At 45.9% G+C, this 18521-nt stretch overlaps 1 protein-coding gene across 1 annotated transcript in view; it reads right to left on the bottom strand.

Moving 5' to 3' along the window:
* Positions 1-254: 254 nt before the first annotated feature.
* LOC115076881 (putative gastrointestinal growth factor xP4) overlaps positions 255-18521 on the bottom strand; it is a 30703-nt gene continuing 12436 nt past the window's right edge. Inside the window, exons 2-6 of the mRNA XM_029578855.1 lie at positions 12105-12245; positions 9715-9861; positions 7559-7708; positions 4430-4576; positions 255-586 (exon numbers count right to left, since the gene is read on the bottom strand). Coding sequence (XP_029434715.1) covers positions 573-586; positions 4430-4576; positions 7559-7708; positions 9715-9861; positions 12105-12245 — 599 coding nt within the window. The 3' untranslated portion in view covers positions 255-572. The remainder of the gene's footprint in view (positions 587-4429; positions 4577-7558; positions 7709-9714; positions 9862-12104; positions 12246-18521) is intronic.

Here is an 18521-nt window from a genome sequence, read left to right on the forward strand (position 1 = left end):
TGGCACTTCTTTTTGCCTTCCCAAGGCCCGCTGCGCCAGCCATGCTGCCTGTTCCATTGGGGCAGTACTGCCCTCGATGGCACTGGTGGGACTATGGCAGCCTTCGGCACACTACGGCTCTGTGATTAAATGTTATATTATCTGCACTAGCTGCACTTGGCAGTAAAGGATGCCCTTGAGCTGGGGACAGGGATGCTGGCAGCATGTCCCTGCATGATGTGATAGAGAAGTGTAGCAGTGACTGGAGACAGAGGCAGGTTTAACTTTTTATTCGTCTTCTGATTAACATTAGTGCAATGTGTTTTTGGCTCGACGCCCAGCGGTAAAGCATTGCAGAGCTGTGAGGGCTTGATGAGCTTCCTTTCCTGAACAGCGGATGGCAGGTGAAAAAAGACCAAGAATCAAAGAATTACAGCCCGTGCGGTACAGAGTGATTCAGAGGTGCCTAGGAAGGAACTCAGAAAGACTTTTGGCCATTAGCGCAAGCAGATTTCTCCCCTGCTCTCAGAAGGCATCAGAGCTTTCAGGAGGCATGTAGTCGTTATCAGGGGATGTTCCCGGAGACGTTTCGTTTAGAAAGAAGTAACTAAAAGCAAAAAGAAATAAAAAAGTAACCATTATAAAGCATTATCAGAGAAACTCCTTGCCATCACAAAGCTTTACACCAGACCTGATTTTCTATTATCTCACCATCCTCTGGGTTTTGTTTTGGGGTGGGGAAGAGTTAAGTTATGCTTTTTAGTTTAAATACAATACATAATAGCAGAGTAAATCTAATAGGAAAGAGCAGGGCGATTGAGAGAAATCAGCTGTTACTCCAGTGGGATCCCTATTAAGGAGTGTGACCGAGTCGCAGGGTCCTGCAGAAGACGGTAGAGGGATGGTCTGCCACCGCTCCCTCGTGGGAGGTTGCTTCACTGGTTTATTCCTCCTCCTTTCAGTTTGGAGGCGAAATGGGTCAGAGCTTTTCATTTCAGTTCCTTTGCACAGTGCAGGCCCAAAAGCCTTGGCTAGGAGTCTAGGTTAAGAGATTGATTTCCAATTCGCATCCAATGGTTGGTAACGTACTGTGTCTACTAATTGTATGGTTTTTGTTGGGAGGAAGTTTTACCCATCCGTCCTTCACTATACAGTCTGGGGAACGCCATTATTAATCTAGCAATCAATTGAAGAAAAGGTAGATACCCAGCTGGTACCCAGGAGAAAAAGAGAGCCACCTCTTTTGCTTCTAAGAACCCGAAATCTATATGTATCCTGTCTGAGGTCTCCCGCTGGCTTTCTTTTCATAGACTTGTATGTATTCATTTTATTTATATTCTGCCTTTCAGGCACTTCAAAGCAGATTATATTCAGGCACTGGAGGTATTTCCCGATCCCCAGAGAACTTATAGTCTAAGGGCCTGATTCCCATTATGAGAAAAGACCTTGATGAATCAGGCCCTAGGTTTGTACCTGAGGCATTAGAGGGTAAAGTGACTTGCCCAAGGTCACAAGGCGTGGCAGCAGGACTGGAACCCTGGTCTCCCTGGTTCGTAGTCCACTGCTCTAACCACTTAAAGTCAATCCCAATAAATTGGAGCCCATATGGTTTTAAAGACACAAAGACTCTGATGGTAGAGTCCAGATTTCCAGGACAGCTTGATCCAATCCTGGTTTTACTCACCTGCATGCAGTTACTTATAGTCTTGCTTTTCTTAGGGAATGCAATAGGGAAATCAGAATAAGTCCCAGCATGCAATGGGGTAAAACCAGAATTCGATCAACCTTTCCTGAAAATCTGGAGCCAGCTAGCAACCCTACTTGAGGGCTATCCTTCTCCAGTTATGGCTAGGTCCAAAATCAAATTGAAAGTAGTGGTTATGTGTTTGAGCATTGACTCCCACCTGAACTTCTCTCGATATTTCTCATATTTAGTGCAGCGTTCTTTTTATTATTTATATTTTATATGATGGTATCATCCCTTTTTAGATTTATTGGATCTAAAGACCTTTAGCCATGCTCTTGTTTGCAGCCAGATTGATTACTGTAATGCTCTTTTTCATGGTCTCAGTTCCCACTCAATTCATTGTCTTCTAGTGCAAAATACTGTTGCCAAAACTCATCTTTTGCAAACATAATTATGACCACGTGACCTCCCCAGTTACAGAAGCTTCATTACCTCCCGATTTCTTCCCATATTTGGTTCAAGATTCTTTGCCTAACTTTTAAAACATTACGGTATCAAACTCCTCCCTATCTTTCCAGCACAACACCTCCTTATCAACCAACTCGATCTCTTCATTCTTCCCAGCTTGAGCTCTTCAAGCTAACATCACCCAAGGAAATTGTTTTTGAACCTACTCGTGGGTTGTCTTCACCATTCTCGCTCCTTCTCTATGGAACTCTCTGCCTTATCATTGCGACTAGAGAAAAACTATCAGAAGTTTCTCTGTCTGCTATGTCTTTTTTGAGATGGGGTGACCAGAACTGCACACAGTACTCAAGGTGCAATCGCACTATGGTTCTAGACAAAGGCATTATGATAGTCTCAGTTTTGTTCTCTGTTCCTTTCCAAATAATTTCTACTGTTCTATTTGCCTTTTTGACCACCACTGCACACTGAGCTGAAGATTTCAAACGATTGTTCACAAGGACTCTGAAGTCCTTTCCCTGGCTGGTGACTCATAGCATGGAACCTAGCATTATTTTTTCCCAAGTGCTTTACGTTGCACTTTTCCAAATTAAATTGCATCTGCTATTCAGAAGCCCAGTCTTCTAATCTCACAAGGTCCTTCACACATTATTTATAATCTGTTGCCAGGGCCGATGCTTCCGTTAGGCAAACTAGGCAGTTGCCTAGAGCGCCAAGATTTGGGGATTGGCAAAATCCTGCCGGCACAAGGCCCAGAGGGGTGCTGTGCCTGAGCTAATACTGCCAGCACTGTGCTGGCAGTAGTTAAGTTGGGCCCTGCTTGGCCACCAGCGCGTACCAGAGTGTTGTTTTTATCTTAACCCTGGAGTTTCTTCAAGCAGGGAAGATTCACTGAGGGGGGCGGAGGTTTTGAGAGGTTTGTAGTTTAAGGGCTGGGTGTGAAAGCTATCTGAGTGACAAGGTGATGTATTCATCTGGGGGTTATAAAACTGCCTCCCATGAGGCGAACAGGAAGGTTTTTGGGAATGAATTTGGAAGCTGAGAGATCCGTGTTTCAGTGCTGGGGAGACAGGGATGTACAGCAAGGGGCTGTGTCGTGGCCTCTCCTGGGCTTCCAGTGTTTGTGAACCAGTAGAAGGGGGGAAAGAAGGGGGGCCAGGATATTCCAACCGCCAGCGGAAAGTGAGGACATTTATCATGGGCTGCTCCTTGAAGTGGGAGCACTGGAATAAGTTGTGGAGCGAGAGACGTGCATTGTGGGAGGGAGCTGCTGCTACTGGACCGTGGGATTATTGGACCTTGTTTTGATCCTGCTTGTGTAACTGATGAACTTTACTATTCTCTTGCGGACTGCACCTGAATTATTTTCTGCTGAACTGGTTATTTTGCTAAAGTACATTTTTTATTGTTTGGAGCACCAGCTTTGTGGACTGATCTCTACCCAGGAGAGCCTGCCCCGCAATCCACAGGGCTCATGTTCCTCCACTCTGGCTGAGTAAGCCCAGGACTCTCCAGGACTGAGAAGGTGGACCCCTCCGGCAAGAGGGGGGTGGGGTGTTAAACCATGTACCTATCCACAACTGCCTCCTATACCTTGATCTCCCAATTTCCTGAGGGACTGTCAAATGCCTTCTGCAAATTCAAATAAACTATCTCACCTGGCTCGCCTTTATTCGCAGGTGTATTTACACCTTCCAAGAAATCTAGTAAATTGGTAAGGCGAGAGCTCTCTTTGCAAAATCCAAGTTGACTCTCCCTCCTTAAACCATGCCTTGACAAGAGGCGGGTGGCATCTTATAGAGTAACCAACTTCATCAGATGGACTCGGTCTTCAAAAGCTCCTGCCTCAATAAATTGGTTGGTCCATACGGTGCCATCCACCTTGTTATTTTTGCTACACCAGACTAACACGGCTATCCCTCTGACCATGTCTACCTTTGTGATCAGGAATTTTATTTTTAGAATAGCTTCTACCATTTTGCCCAAAATCAATGACAAGCTGCTTAAACCTTTCCTTCTCACTCCCCTACAATATCACGAAAATATTCAATAGAACTAGACCCAGGATGATCTGTAAGGCATTCCAGTTATATCCCCCCCTTTTTTAGGGTTAACTCCATTACCATTACCTTCTGTTGCCTAACGCCTTTTTACTTAACCCTGGAGGACTAACATAGCATGTGGTACACTGGCATTTCAGACATGACTCCAGTGGTTCTTGCGTGCCTGGGTATGACCTAATCATTGTCTCTATGCACAGAAATTCTACAATTGGATGTGCCTGCATATATACATTACCTTCTTTTATTTGGGGATAGAAGCACCAGATGACTTGAGGGATGCTGGAATCAAAGCAGCATCCTCTACTCATACAGCGTTCCCTACTAATGCCAGGGTAGCCACAGTTGATTCTCTCCTTAGGCTGCAGTCCGCATTGGACCAACTCTGGTTAAAAAAGGAAGAAGCACTGGTCAGTGTCTGTTCCACAGCTACCACGCCGCCTCCCCTTCACTGGAGATCCAAGCATTTGAAGATTATTTCCCTCTTTTCATGCACTGATAAAAAGACAGATCTCAAGAGGTCATCTAATCTATCCCCTTGCGTTCAGGTAGGTTATACTTATACCTGAACCGTCCCTGGCATGTCCAGTGCAGCTTTAGCCAATAACTTAACTCCATGGAGTTTGCCCTGAGGTCTTCAGACACAGACATCAAAAATATTCATAAAGCATCATTCTAAATAGAGTACTGTGATTGGGCAGGTGAAACTGCATGTCCATGCAGTAAATTCCACTTACTCCCATGGTCATCCAGATCCACGCACTTGATCACTTGTAAACTAGCAAATTAGAGGATTTTGTTTCTGCATTATAAATGCAGTAAGGCATTCCAGGGTGTGTGGTAACATGGATTTCACTGCACTTCCTCAGTGACATGACAGAACGTGTGTGTGTGAGAGGGCAGGGTATACAATGTGAATAAAAGGAAAGTGAGACTCAGATTAGCATAAGCAAGATTTGATTGTTGCCTAGGCTAATGGAAGTTAGCAGCATAAAAAAATGAAAATGCCTTGATTTCTGGTGGAAAAAAGCAGCTCTGGCCCTTAAAAAGCAGCTTTTGTATGCAAGACATTAGACGATCTTTAAATATATGGGAAGGCTGTTAAAATATTTTTGAAGCCGCTGTCCCGGTGACTCAGGGGTAATGCTGCATCCTGTCATGTGGCAGGGACCTGTGTTCAATGCCCGAGTTAGGTCTTCTGCTCCCCGGATCAGCCGGAGCTGGGGGATACCATAGAGGCCGTGTGAGTGAGTCAAAGTCAGGGCTCGAGGGTGACACCTGGTGGCCGGATTTAGGGCCCACGATTGCAAGGGTCTGGAAGGAGCCCCGATGCATGACAGCAGGCTGAGGACGCTCGCTGCAATGACCGGGATAAAGGTAAGTTGGGAAGAAAGATTAAATAGTGGGAAAAAAATCCTCACAAAGTTGCAAATGAAGACTTTATGGCACCAGAGCCCAGCCATGGTTTCAATTAACCTGGAAGCTCAACATAAAAAAACATGTTTTTATGTGACAGAATAAAAGAGGAAGGTTCCTTCCTGTTGCCCCTCAGCAGCAAAAAAGTGCTGTAAGTGACTGTAGCTCAGAAAAGTGTTGTAAGTGTAAAACTTGCTCCCTCCAAATGCTCCAGAGCATTTGGAGGCTGCTCTGTCGGCAGAGTGCAGTATCTTTTCATTGCAGTAAAATTTCAAGCCACGTCAGTTATTCCACAATGGTGCTTATGAAAACTAAAATTAAACTTAGCTGCAGGTAGCCGGTCCTTTAAATGATCCTGACCTAACATCGGTGCCAAGTTTTGAATCAGTCTGCATCGGTTAACAGCATTCGCTTCTGCTGTGCACCTTTGGGGTTGCAGGACCTCCATGGGACCCATTCAAGCAGTAGATCCGAGTCACGGAGGTGGCTCAACCACACAGGAATCCTGGGTCTACCCCCTGACACAGACTGATTCGAAACACGGCACCATGTCAGGGTCATCTAAAAGACTGGCTGCATGCAATGAAAAAAAATGTAACAAAAAACTCATTAAAAGGACCATTCAAACTACATTAGTTCAGGCATTTAAACATCTGACAAACCTTGATAAGAAAATACAGTTTTGCAAAATTCATGGTGGGATTTTGGATTTATTTTATTTTATCCAAACAAAGATAGTGCACTCTGCCTACAGAGCACCCTACAAACGCCCAACTACATGAGTGCTTCACGTTCACCTTGTGCAAGCCTCAGACCTGCTCAGGGATGGTAAAAGTCCAGACCGGGTGCTGCCGCACACTGCAGCTTCTATTACTATCCATGGGAGCAATAGTGATATCTGTTTGATCATTGCCCCCTGTGGCAAGTCTTATGCAGGGAACAAAATAGATACCATCAGAGCTCTGTATAGAGGATCCTTACTTGATAAAAAAAAACAAAAAAAACCCCACAGAAACCAGTACAAATCAATCCCAAGGGCCTAATTTTAAAAAGCATTTACACATTTACAATTAGGTTTTGCATATGTAAATGCACTTTACCCATGTAAGTGGCCATTTGAAAACTGCTACAATACAGGCCATTGAATTATCCATAGGATTTATTTGCGCAAGTGCAGTTTACTTGAGTAAATGGCTTTTGAAAATTGCTACAGTAGTATGTTACATTTACACACCTAACTCCTTTGAAAATTACCCTCTAAATGTTTAATATCCATATTTGCTCTTTCGCAGCTTTTGATGCCTCCTTCTTCATGCTGCCTTTTTTTTTAATGCCTGGATTATTGCAATAGCTTCCTTGCCAATCTTCCCGATTCTCCTTGTTGCCCGGTGTGATTTCTCCCGAACTCTGCTGCCAGACTTCTCTAGGGGCTGCCTCGCTATGCTCATTGCTTCTCCTCTTCGCTGGCTTCCTGTCAGGCTCTGCTGCTCACTGCTCATTCTCCTGGTTTCCAGTTTCAGATGCATTCATGGATTGCCCCCTGCCCCATTTCTCGTTGCTTATTCATTCTTACTTTGCTCCACGTCTTGTCTGACCCCCGTCTCCTGCGCGCCTTCCTATCGCACATACTAACCAGGCCTCCTTTCAGCTTGCTGCCGTCTAGCACCCTTCCACCGGAACCAGTTACCCCCATATCCGCTCTCGCCCGTCTTTTGGGGCTAACACATCCAGAAGCCTAAATCTCTCAGATCTTTCTGCATCTTTTTCTGTGTTCTCAGTTTTACGTTATGCTTACAAGACACTATATACAAAAGCTGAGAATAAATCATTTCCCCACACATACAGCACAGAAGAGGTTCTCCATAAGGACTGCTATTCTTTCCTTTATCTGGCCTCTTCTGTGTGTGGGAGTGTGTTGCCACTGACCCATTCCTCACACCTATCACATTACCTTGTATGATCTTGGGTTTGAAGCACCAGCTCACATTGGGGATGCTGGAATCAAAGCAGCACCCGTTGTTCTTGCACTGCTGAGGGGAGACACCTGGAGGGCCACAATTGACTCTGGATTTGGGCTCCACGGCTGCACATTCCCTGGTTACTGTTGAAAAGAAAAGTACAAGCTTGTAACGTGGCTCGCCAGCCTACAGTGTCTCCGCCGCAAACTCCCTGTCGTGCAACCGGAGCTGTCCAGCTAAATAATCTGCGCTGGCTGGCGAAATCGAAAACCTGACCCAGGAACGCCGCCAGAGTCATTGCTTTTTTCCGACTGGCTAAATTTTCTGTGCCCTGTGAATGTGGGCCAGTAAATGATGGCCAGTTGGTCCACCCAGTCTGCCCAGTCTAGATTTCCTCTTTCTGGTTTCCTACCATTTTTGGGCAGATGATTATATAAATTCCCATCCGTAAACCAACCCCACCTCTTTCCCACCTGTCTTTAACTGGAGCTGTCAAAACTGTTTCTACCACTTCCTCCATTTCTATCCCAAGCATACCCAAATTATGTTGCAGTGCTGGCCTCCACTAACTACTGTTGCAGATGTACTAAAATGTGGAAATTTCTGAAAATGGAACCATGCATGCAAAAGTGCATGGAAACCCAAAAACGTGGGCCTTCGCAGTAGAAACAATTATTGCAGAAACATTTTAGCTACCTTCAAAATGAATGAGCTGTTATGATACAATATCATCTACAAGCTCGTTAATTTTGAATTTTGCAAAGACATCTTGTCGAGCCACTTTTCACAAACAAGATAGCTACACCTCAATGTTCTATCGTTATCTTCTTCTGCCAAGCCCCTTAGCAAATTTTCACTCACAAGTCTGCTACCCATCTCGTTTTTATAGGTAGCAAACGTTTCCGTGAAACAAGCCACTGACCTATGGGAAATCCCGCTGCTTAGCTTAGTTGTCTTCACCTTTGATTCTTACAAGACTGATAACTAATCCAACACCCAGGCCCCTTTCCATATTGTCTTACCACCAACCACATAGTATTATTTCATAGGAAAGTTTTAGAAGCAATATGTCACAAATTAGAGTCAGGCCAAGAGCCATTTTCTCTGGAGCATGGACGGATGGACAGCAAGGTCGGCAGCAATCTTCGTTTGTAGGTTTCAAATGTTTCTTAAGGTTGAGGGCAGCTTTCTGGGACAGCGGGGGTGGAGGGAGGGGGGTAGAGACCTGGTGGGGAGGTAGGTATTGGGCCAGGAAGCTTGCGTCTTGTTGTTTGTTTGTTTTTTTAAGCTGCTTTCCTTACCCAGATAGCTCTGAAGCTATATAGACCTGTAAGATGTTTTTCACCAGCAATCTATATGGACTTTGTCAAAGCCACAATTTATATTTTCTAGAGGAAGAGGAAAGTCGATGTATACTGGAATTAACTGATAGTATTATAAAAGGTTTATAAAGCGTTTTTTTAACAAGAAAAACATTCAAATGTAGCTTTCCTTTAAGAAAGATGTGTTGAGTGAAGTTTGTACAATCTAGCGGCTGAATTTTAAATCGGCCACGCGCGCAAATATCGTCACTTACGCATGTGGCTGGGCCCTGTGTGCGCCGAGAGCATTTTCAAAAGGGCCCAGCAATGCGCGAAAGTGACGATGCATGCTTGTCAATCGCAAAATAGATTGACCCTTGATGATTTTGCAAAGCATTCTAGGGAGACTGAATTATAATGAATGTTATATAATGTATCAGTTTTGGCAGAGGGGAAACTAAATATAGAGAGATAGGTAAAGTTATTTTCATATATAATTATGTTCTGAAAGCAGACATAAAACATGGCCGTGACCAGCCTTCCCTATGTGTTACAGAGCTTGAGATGTGTTTGAGTTATTTTGTCCGGTAGGTAGGGTTGCGAATTCATCCAGGTCCTGGTTTTACCCAAATGCATGCACTGGGATGTAGTTCTGATTTCCCTAATAGAAGATATTGGGATTATGCCTGGAGAATCAATCCACAGCGAAGTATTTTCTGCCAGCATAAAAGGTTTTTCCAAAAGCACAAGGAAAGTGGGTGACTTGCCAACTATCACAAAGTGACTGGCAAAAAGGGAAGTCAAACCAGGGACCCTGGAGAGCACAGCCATCCAGTCAGTCAAATTACCTGCTTGTAGGGTAGGTTGGAAGCACCAGATGACGTTGGGGACACTGGAGTCAAAGCAGCAGCCCTTCGTCTGGCAGTCGGTAGGACTGATGCCTGGAGGGCCACAGTTTACTCTTGTTTTCGGCTGCTGGGCTTGACATACTTCAGCTGTTTGAAACAATTGACATGTTAACCTTTACCTCTGGCCTTGCTTTTTTGAAAAAGGGTATAAGCTTGTTGACGTAAAGAAGCAGGTCCACTCTTGTGCACTGTATCGGAGTCCCCCTGGCCTCTCCTCCGGATCGTGCACTGGACTAGCCTGCTCCTTTCTCACTTGAGTGCACTTGAGTGCAGTGAAACAGCGTGATACGTTTTCCCGCTCAAGGCGCAGGGGCACAACCCGTTGCCCTTGCAGAAAAGCTTGTGTACGAAAGGCACTCAGCAGATGTGGCAGACATGGATTTCTGTGTAGTGAGTATAACCCCCCCTCCCCACTGTGGTAAGGCGGCAGAATTTCTTCCGTGCTCCTCTGCAATGGAGCAGTCTTGTTACTGATCCTCCCGGCTGTAAAGCACAGTGCGGACGGATTAAGAAAGTACAGAACAAGCAGTCAGGCTAATCATCTCAATGAATGAATGATCTTTACTGTTTTACAACCACCTGAGGCTGAAGAATTAAATGTTTTGCAACGGAGGACAAAAAGGTATCATATGTCATGAGATGATGTTAAAGAGGATGTGCCAAACCACTGTCATATGACCCAGTTTGCAGCATTGTCTGCCTTGCCAAACTGACCCAGGCCTGTTTCTTTTTCTTTGGCCCAGCAATTTATTCCTGCTGCTTGGGCTTCCAGCTCAGTCGGAACCGGACACAGTTGGGCTGTGGCACCAAGAGCTTTCATTTGCAACTGCCCAGGTATTTCCCCTCTGATTTTCACACCCCTTTTCCAACTCACATAGCCCGGTCACTGCTGCCTGGGTCCTCGGTCAGAGACCACACATCGGGGCTGGAATCCTGCAATTGTGGGCCCTAAGTCTGGCCACCAGGTGTCACCATGGCAGAACTGCTGGGACGCCCTCCCTACAGGGGTCTGCAAGTGGTGCCGCCGCAGTATCCCCTGCTTGGTCTGGGACTTTAGCACAGGTCCTCTGCAGGGCAGTGTGCAGTGCTGTCTGCCGAGCCAGGTCTGAGGCCTGGCCCTCTTAGCCCCTCCCCCGCTCCTCTCCATTTCAAGTGTTTTCTGTTCAAATGCAGTGACACATCCCAAAGTGTAATAGGATAGGATAAAAAAAAACCTAAGAAACATTGTGCTACCTTTTCAGTCAGAAGAACATTTGTCAGAGCTGCTTCAGTACCGTTCCGTTTCCATACCAGAGCAAAACAAACAAATACTCTCAAACTCTTCCTACGAGTTTATTGCATTGTTCTTCAAATCAAGTACTTAAATGATGGCAATTGATATGGGGGCAATTTTCAAAGAGCTTGCGCAGAGGTAAGTAGCCAAACTCCTTGTACTCTGGCAAACTCCACAACTGGCCATGGAAGCACCACTATCCGCACCGATTTCCACTTTCTTTTAGCACAGGCACAAGGCAAACTTAACAGGGGTAGTTCTGATTATCCTGCTCCGATCGAACCCTGCCCCAGAAAAGCCTCTGAGGATGTGCAGTTAAAAGTACCCGTGTTGCGGCTGCACGCACGTGTTTGTGCCTGTGCATAGAGGAGGCGACGATCAAACAGCCCATTTGCACAAGTAAAAACGGCTCTTTACCTATGGAGATGGCGCTATTGTCCTCCTAACTGAAAAGTTCGCAGGTGCTTTCAGCATTTGTACTTTAGGATAATTTGGGTAACGAAGCAGATAGAAAATGTTGCAGCATTGAATAACAACCAAGATACATTTATTGCCGAATTAACCGAGTTGGATTTATGTGAGCCACAATTTGATTTCGCATACATAATTAATCGCATATATAAAGCCCCCCGATGCAGCCAATTTTATAGGCGAAACTCGGGCCTGAGCCGGGCGCTTTGGTTTTTGTATTTGAACTTAATCTCCCAAATAAAGTGCTTCTACCACTGAGACGGCCGGTCTACGTTTTCTATCTGCTTCTGTGGCTTTCCAAGACCGTCTTCCGCTTTGCAATTTGTGTAACGTACACACCCTGAAAGGGCCTGCGAGCTTTGCCCCCTGCTAGACTGTGTGGATGGCCGAGGAGGCTTACGCGGCGCCTGCAGTTACGGGAAATGCCTCGCACATTGCGCAATTCTTCTCCCCCCCCCCCCCCCCCCCCCCCCCCCAAGCTGTATCGCGCCCCGGAATTGCTTCCTGACAATCCAGCTACAAGAAGGCCCTCTGTGGAAGCTGGCACATGCTTCCAGCTAGGACACGGCAAGGGGTGCCCCCTTACCTTCGATTTGGAGAGCTTTGAAGCACCAGATGCTGTTGGGGTGGCTGGAGTCGTAGCAGCACCCTTTGGCAGTGCACTCCTGTTCAATGATGCCCGGAGGGCCACAGTTGATTCTCGCTGGTGGTGCAACTCCACATCTGTCTGATTTAGAGCAGATACAGATTACAGTCATCATCTGCCATTAGCTTACAGGGATGGACTAAATGAGTGGGGAATTTTCAAAAGAACATAAGAACATAAGAAAATGCCATACTGGGTCAGACCAAGGGTCCATCAAGCCCAGCATCCTGTTTCCAACAGTGGCCAATCCAGGCCATAAGAACCTGGCAAGTACCCAAAAACTAAGTCTATTCCATGTAACCATTGCTAATGGCAGTGGCTATTCTCTAAGTGAACTTAATAGCAGGACCCTCGTAGTGAAAAGTCACTGGTAACTTCTTCCATAAGGGGAAGATTCCTCCATTTAGGTAAGAAAGGCAGCTATTTTTCAGTTTTTTTCCTGTTAAACTTTTCTTCTCTAGTGCAATTTAAAGCTGTTAGGAAAATCTTGGGGAGAAAATCTGTACTGAATAGCATCATAATGCATATGTCTGATATTCAGCTATGGAACATGCTGTGGGACCTTTTAGGACAGAGATCAAAAGAGTACATCTGAACCAGAAGTATTATTTATACTTGTAATACATGCAGTGAACAGTAAGGTAGCCAACTGTTATCAATTTAAAGGGAGAGGCACTCATTTTGTTAAAAAAAAATAAAAACCTACTTCATTTTTCAAAAACTTGTTCTTGCTAAAGATTTCATCCAGTCTAAATACTACGTGTATCTGAAGTGGGGTGGTCTCTTCTAAGGTAGAAATGATTTCTCATGTAAATCATGATCATAGGAATTGCAAACCACTCCCAGAAATTAGGGATGTGCAGAGGGAAGCCATACGTTGCGTTCGGGATTCGGTTTTGTCGAGGGGCGGATACGTTGCATTCGGCCATATGGCGCCCCGATTCGTTAATACGTCCATTTCGATTCATTCCCCCGCTAAAATTAAATTAATTACAACCCCCCACCCTCCTGACACCCCCCCCCAAGACTTATTAAAACTCCCTGGTAGTCCAGGGGGGGGGGTCCGGGAGCTATCCCCTGCACTCACACCCTCGGAGCCGGTTTCAAAATGGCACCGATAGCCTTTGATCTTCTATGTCACAGGTGCTACCAGTGCCATTGGTCAGCCCCTGTCACATGGCCATTGGTGCCATCTTGTGCTCCTACCATGCGACAGGGGATGACCAATGGCACTGGTAGCCCCTGTGACATAGTATGGGCAAAGGCTATCGGCGCCATTTTGATTACTGGCAGCCGAGTGCAGGAGGTCGCTCCCGGACCCCCGCTGGACTTTTGGCAAGTCTTGTGGGGGTCAGGAGAGTCCACCAAGACTTGCCAAAAGTCCCTGGTGGTCCAGCGGGGGTCCAGGAGCAACCTCCTGCACTCGGACTGTCGGCTGCCAGTAATCAAAATTGCACCGGTAGCCCCTGTGACATAGTAGGTCAAAGGCTATCGGCGCCATTTTGAAACCGGCTCCGAGGGTGTGAGTGCAGAGGATGGCTCTCGGACCCCCCCCCCCCACTGGACCACCAAGAAGTTTTGGTAAGTCTTGGAGGGGTCAGGAGGGTGGGGGGTTTGTTTAAATTGGTTTCTTTAGGCGTCCGAATAATTTGAAGAAGACTCATGTATTCGTGGGGAATCACGATACGTTTCACTTCCCCACGAATACAGTGAATATGGCCACATCCGTTGCAGATTGCCAATACGTAGGGACCGAATGCACACCCCTACCAGAAATCCCTTCCTGCTTGCAAGGATAAAGCATGGCCTTCCCCCTAGCAGGAAGGGGTTCCCCTGGGTTCGCACACCCTCTCTGGGTCTGAGTGAAGGTTTCTGAAGGGGCCCCATGGGCCATGATCCACGGAGTGCACTTTTGAAATGGACCTTTCACTCATTTCTCATACTCAAATTGATTCTTTAAAAAAAATGTGAGTTTGAAATTGAAAGCAATACACAAATGGACTCATTTTATTTTACAAAGCCAAATTCAGACCCTAGGATGGCCAACTCTGGTCTTCAGGAACCACAAACCGGCCTGATGATCAGGATATCCATAACGAATGTGCATGAGAGAGATTCGCATGCACTGCCTTCATTGTATGCAAATCTATCTCTTGCATATTCATTATGGGTATCCTGAAAACCAGCACTGAAGTTGGTCACCCCGGGGTTAAACCTTTCAGTATTTGCCTAACAATTAATAAATTTTTTCACTTCTGCCCACTCTTGTTTGGAAACTCTCTTCAGTCCAGTTGCCAGAAATGTGCCATCCACCCAGAGGTGGCAGTGAGTATAATAATAAATAATATCAATAACAATAATTATAATATAGTTCTTATACCTTTCTGATTCAAACTGTAACGTGATTTGGATATTATTTCGATGAAAAGCACAAAATAAATTCAAAATGATTATTATTATAATTATGATCGTTCTGCTTACTAGAAATTCCAGAGCATGCACTGGTCCTCATGAGCATATAAGTCCTTTAGGCAGTATAAATTGGTAAAGCTGAGGTTTAATTATTCTAACTCTGATATAGACAGTGGGTAAACATTGTCCATTGGCAGCATCAGCCCAACATGACCGATGGGTTTCTATTAGGGCTGCCAACTGTACGGATTTTCTCCAGACTGTTCTGAATTAGGGTTTTGTGTCCGGAAGCCAGAGGCAACGAAGCCAATCTCTTATTGCCACCGCAGCTGCTGCGGTGTGGGAAATGCCGCTAGCTGGGCTGCAGCGCCGGGCACGCTGCACATGGACGCCAGCCTGAGAGAGCGCGTGTGCGTTCAGGGCTGCCTGGAAGTGCTCTGCGGCTGCAGTTTGCACGGTACAGCGTGAGCCCCTCCTCTCAGCCCGCAACGATGCAGCCTTGAGCCAGGCCCTTGTCTCCTCCCAACGGTCAGGACCTCTTTTGCTCTGTCCTGCGGTACTTACCACCTTTAACTGAGTGTCCATTTTCCTAACCCGACAGTCGGCAAGACATATATATATATATATATATTTTTTTTTTTATTTTTTTTTTTTTTTTACGTTTGTTACTCCTTTTTCCGGTTCCTCCAACTTAATACTGCCACAATATTAAGTCGGAGGAACTAGAGAAGAGCAGTATTTTTTGCTTTTCTGTTAACTTTTGGGGCTCCTCAAAACTTAAAGCCAGCTCTGGGGCTGGCGTTAATTTTTGAGGCTAAAAACGTGCACGTCGGACGAACACTTATTTTTTTACATAAGAGGTTAATATCTAATAGCCTCATCAAGATAGCATTTGCGTGTGATGAGTGCTATGAGCTACGCGCTGGTTTGGACGTGTGTTTTGAAAGCGCTGATCCCCTTATTGCATAAGGGGATTATGGCTGCACATTGAAAACACGAGTCCAACCGCGGGTTAACCAGTACGCTCAGTGGAGCGCACGGTATTGCATAGGCCTGACGAGGCACAAGTTTATTTAGCTCCTGCCACACTCCCCTTCCCCCAGCCCTGCTGCCCCGGCAGCTTAACAATTCATCTAACCCCCAACTGTCCCCCCAGCAAAGCAGCTTCTGGACGCATGGCGGGAATCTTGTCTGCACAGCAGTCTGTGCTCAATTGCTCACACCATGCATGAAATTATCTCCTGTCACTCCTCCCCACCCCTGCTGCACGGCCATGACCGCCTCATCAAATCAAAAGTTGCCAAGTATGGAAGGGAAACATTTTTTTAATCTTTAATAGTTTTAATTATTGGGTATTTGATATGTCTGCTATTTAGAAATATTTAATTGATATTTGGGAAATGTTTAAAGATGTTTTTATCCTTAGTGCTTTGAAATATTGTTTTTTATTAGTATGGTTAATTATTATGATGGAATTGTATTTCTTGATTTTGTTTTATGAGGAATGCTGATTTTTCTGTTTTTGCATTATTGCCCTGCCTATGAGTCTGGCTGGAAGATCTGGGAGGGAAGAGGGGTTGGGGGTGTGACTGCTGGGTTCTGTTTTTCTCTGTCGTTTTTCTCTGCCATTTTTTGGAAATGTGCCTCTGAATATTTCTATATTTTTACGCTACAGAGAAAACTTTTTTATTTCTCTGGTGTTATACTGTAGGCAGAGTCTGGCTTTTTGGGTTTCCAGGTCAGCTTTTGTCTCCATGTTTCTCTTTCTAATTTGGTGAGGGGATATTGGGTTTTTTTATCAGTATAGTTAACTATTATGATGGAATTATAGTTCTTGAATTTGTTGAAGAGGAAACATTTTCCCCAGTCTCAGCCAGAGATGTTTGTAGTTCTTTTAAAGAAATCGTAGGCCTCGAGTAGCGTTTTGCAAACATTTCTTTAATCTAGGGATTGATCCAGCTAAAGATGTCTGCAGGCACAGCACTTTATTTGCATATATAAAAATGTTTCAGACCAGTGCTTAAAATATGAACTAAACGAAGGAAAAGAGAAAAAGTCTCTTTCGCCATTAAAACAAATTCCTGTGGAAAATGGGTTCCTGGAGCTGGTCCTGGAGGAAACCTGATCCTCTGTGTTCTGGGTTTCCTTTTGCAGGACTGACTTTAGAACTATCCAGAGCTGCTTAAGGACAAAAACCAGAAAACAGCAAGAGCTTATTGCTTCCCGTGTGATTGTCAAGAGTATCAAACTAATAACAGGAACTGCTAAAGATTATAAGGTCCCAAAGACAGGAAAAGTAAATGTGAAAACTGGAGAAGAGGCGCTAAATAGGTTGCGAAGGTTTCCCACTCTGACGACAGTCACTTTTCCCCAATCCCACTGAGAACAGAGATCCCCAAATCTTGTTCAAGAGGGCCACAAACAGGTCTTCCGCAAGGAAGATACAGATGAAATGCTTTTACTCCATTCTATGCAACTGTGGAAATCCTGACAAGCAGACCGGATTCGGCAAGAACACGCTACATAGGCTCGGCGGCGTGCACAAGCCCCAGGACGCGCATATGTCCCGGGGCTTTCAAAAATGGGCGGTCCGGGGGCAGGGCCAGGGGCGGGAGCATGGCCGGGGGCGTGGCAGCGATCCAGGGGCAGTCCGGGGGTGGTCCCGAGTCCTCTGGCACAGCGGCCTTTGCTGGGGGTTGATGTGCCGGCAGCCGGCCAGTGCGCGCAAGTTACGCCAGCCAGATATGCATAGGTTATAAAATACAAGTACATATGTGCACATACATGCTCATGTTTGAAAAAAAAACACAAGCCACGCAAGTTCAGACTTATCTGGAAAAGTAGTGGCACTTATCTGGATAAATTCTGATTTATGGGCTAAGTAACGGCATTTAGTGTTGTGAACCCCGGCTGCGGACTGCACGGCCGGGTCCCCCTCACTTACCCAGCGGTCTCCGATGCTCCCTGCGGTCCCGGTGGCTAGGCCGCACCGAGCCTCCACTTCGGCGTTCTCCCCACAAAGGAGATGCCTCCGACTGCTGTTTGGGCTCCGCCCCCAGTAGGCACGCGAGCATGGCCTAGCTCCACCTTTAAAATGGCCACAGTGGGAAACCTCGGCCCAGCCCCCAGCGATGACATCACAGCTTGGGGCTATTTAAGCCCACTTCCTGCTCCTTTGCCTTGCCTTGGCAACAGGTCATCTCTTGTGAGTAACTAGATGCTGTTCCTGTGTGTTCCTGATCCTGCTTGTTCCTGATCCTGCTCCAGTGTTCCTGCCTCCACTCCCAAGTTCCTGTGATCCCGCTCCTGCTTCCGCTCCAGCTTCTGCTTGATTCTTCGGTTTGACCGGCTTGGTTTCTGGATTCTTCTGTCTGCTGCCCGCCCTGACCTCTACTGCTTCTTTGTTTTGCCCCTCTGCTGCCCGCCTCGACCCCTGGACCGTCTCCATCTCTTCTAGGCTTCAGCCTGCCACGACCCAGACTGCTCTTCGGACCTCTTCCACCAGGAGACCTTCACCTAAGTCCTGCCAGCCCCTGCACCCAAGGGCTCAACCTGCGGGGAACACAGGTTGTCAGGTCTCCTGGTCCTGTCCGCCTCCTGGCCTCGAGTACCGCTGTGAGGCCTTCTTCCAGTGGATCTTCCATCCTCGAGCTGGCTCAAGGGTCCACGTTCCCAACATTAGCCAGATAACTCTGCAAAGCATTATTTGTCCATCTAATTAGTACTTTTCAGACTTATCCTGGCATATAAGATAGCTGGATAAGTCTAAAAAAAAAGTGCTATTTATCTGGATAAGTTCAAATTTGTCTATCTAAGTACTGGCAAAGGCGCTTTTTAGCCAGATCAATTGGAATTTAGCTAGTTCACTGTGCACTTCAAATTTTAAAGGGCTATGCAAAGGATTTTACTTGCGTTATTTAGATGCATTTACCCCTCGCAAGTTGG

This window comes from Rhinatrema bivittatum, chromosome 15, assembly GCF_901001135.1.
Source record: "Rhinatrema bivittatum chromosome 15, aRhiBiv1.1, whole genome shotgun sequence".
NCBI classification, from domain to species: Eukaryota; Metazoa; Chordata; class Amphibia; order Gymnophiona; family Rhinatrematidae; genus Rhinatrema; species Rhinatrema bivittatum.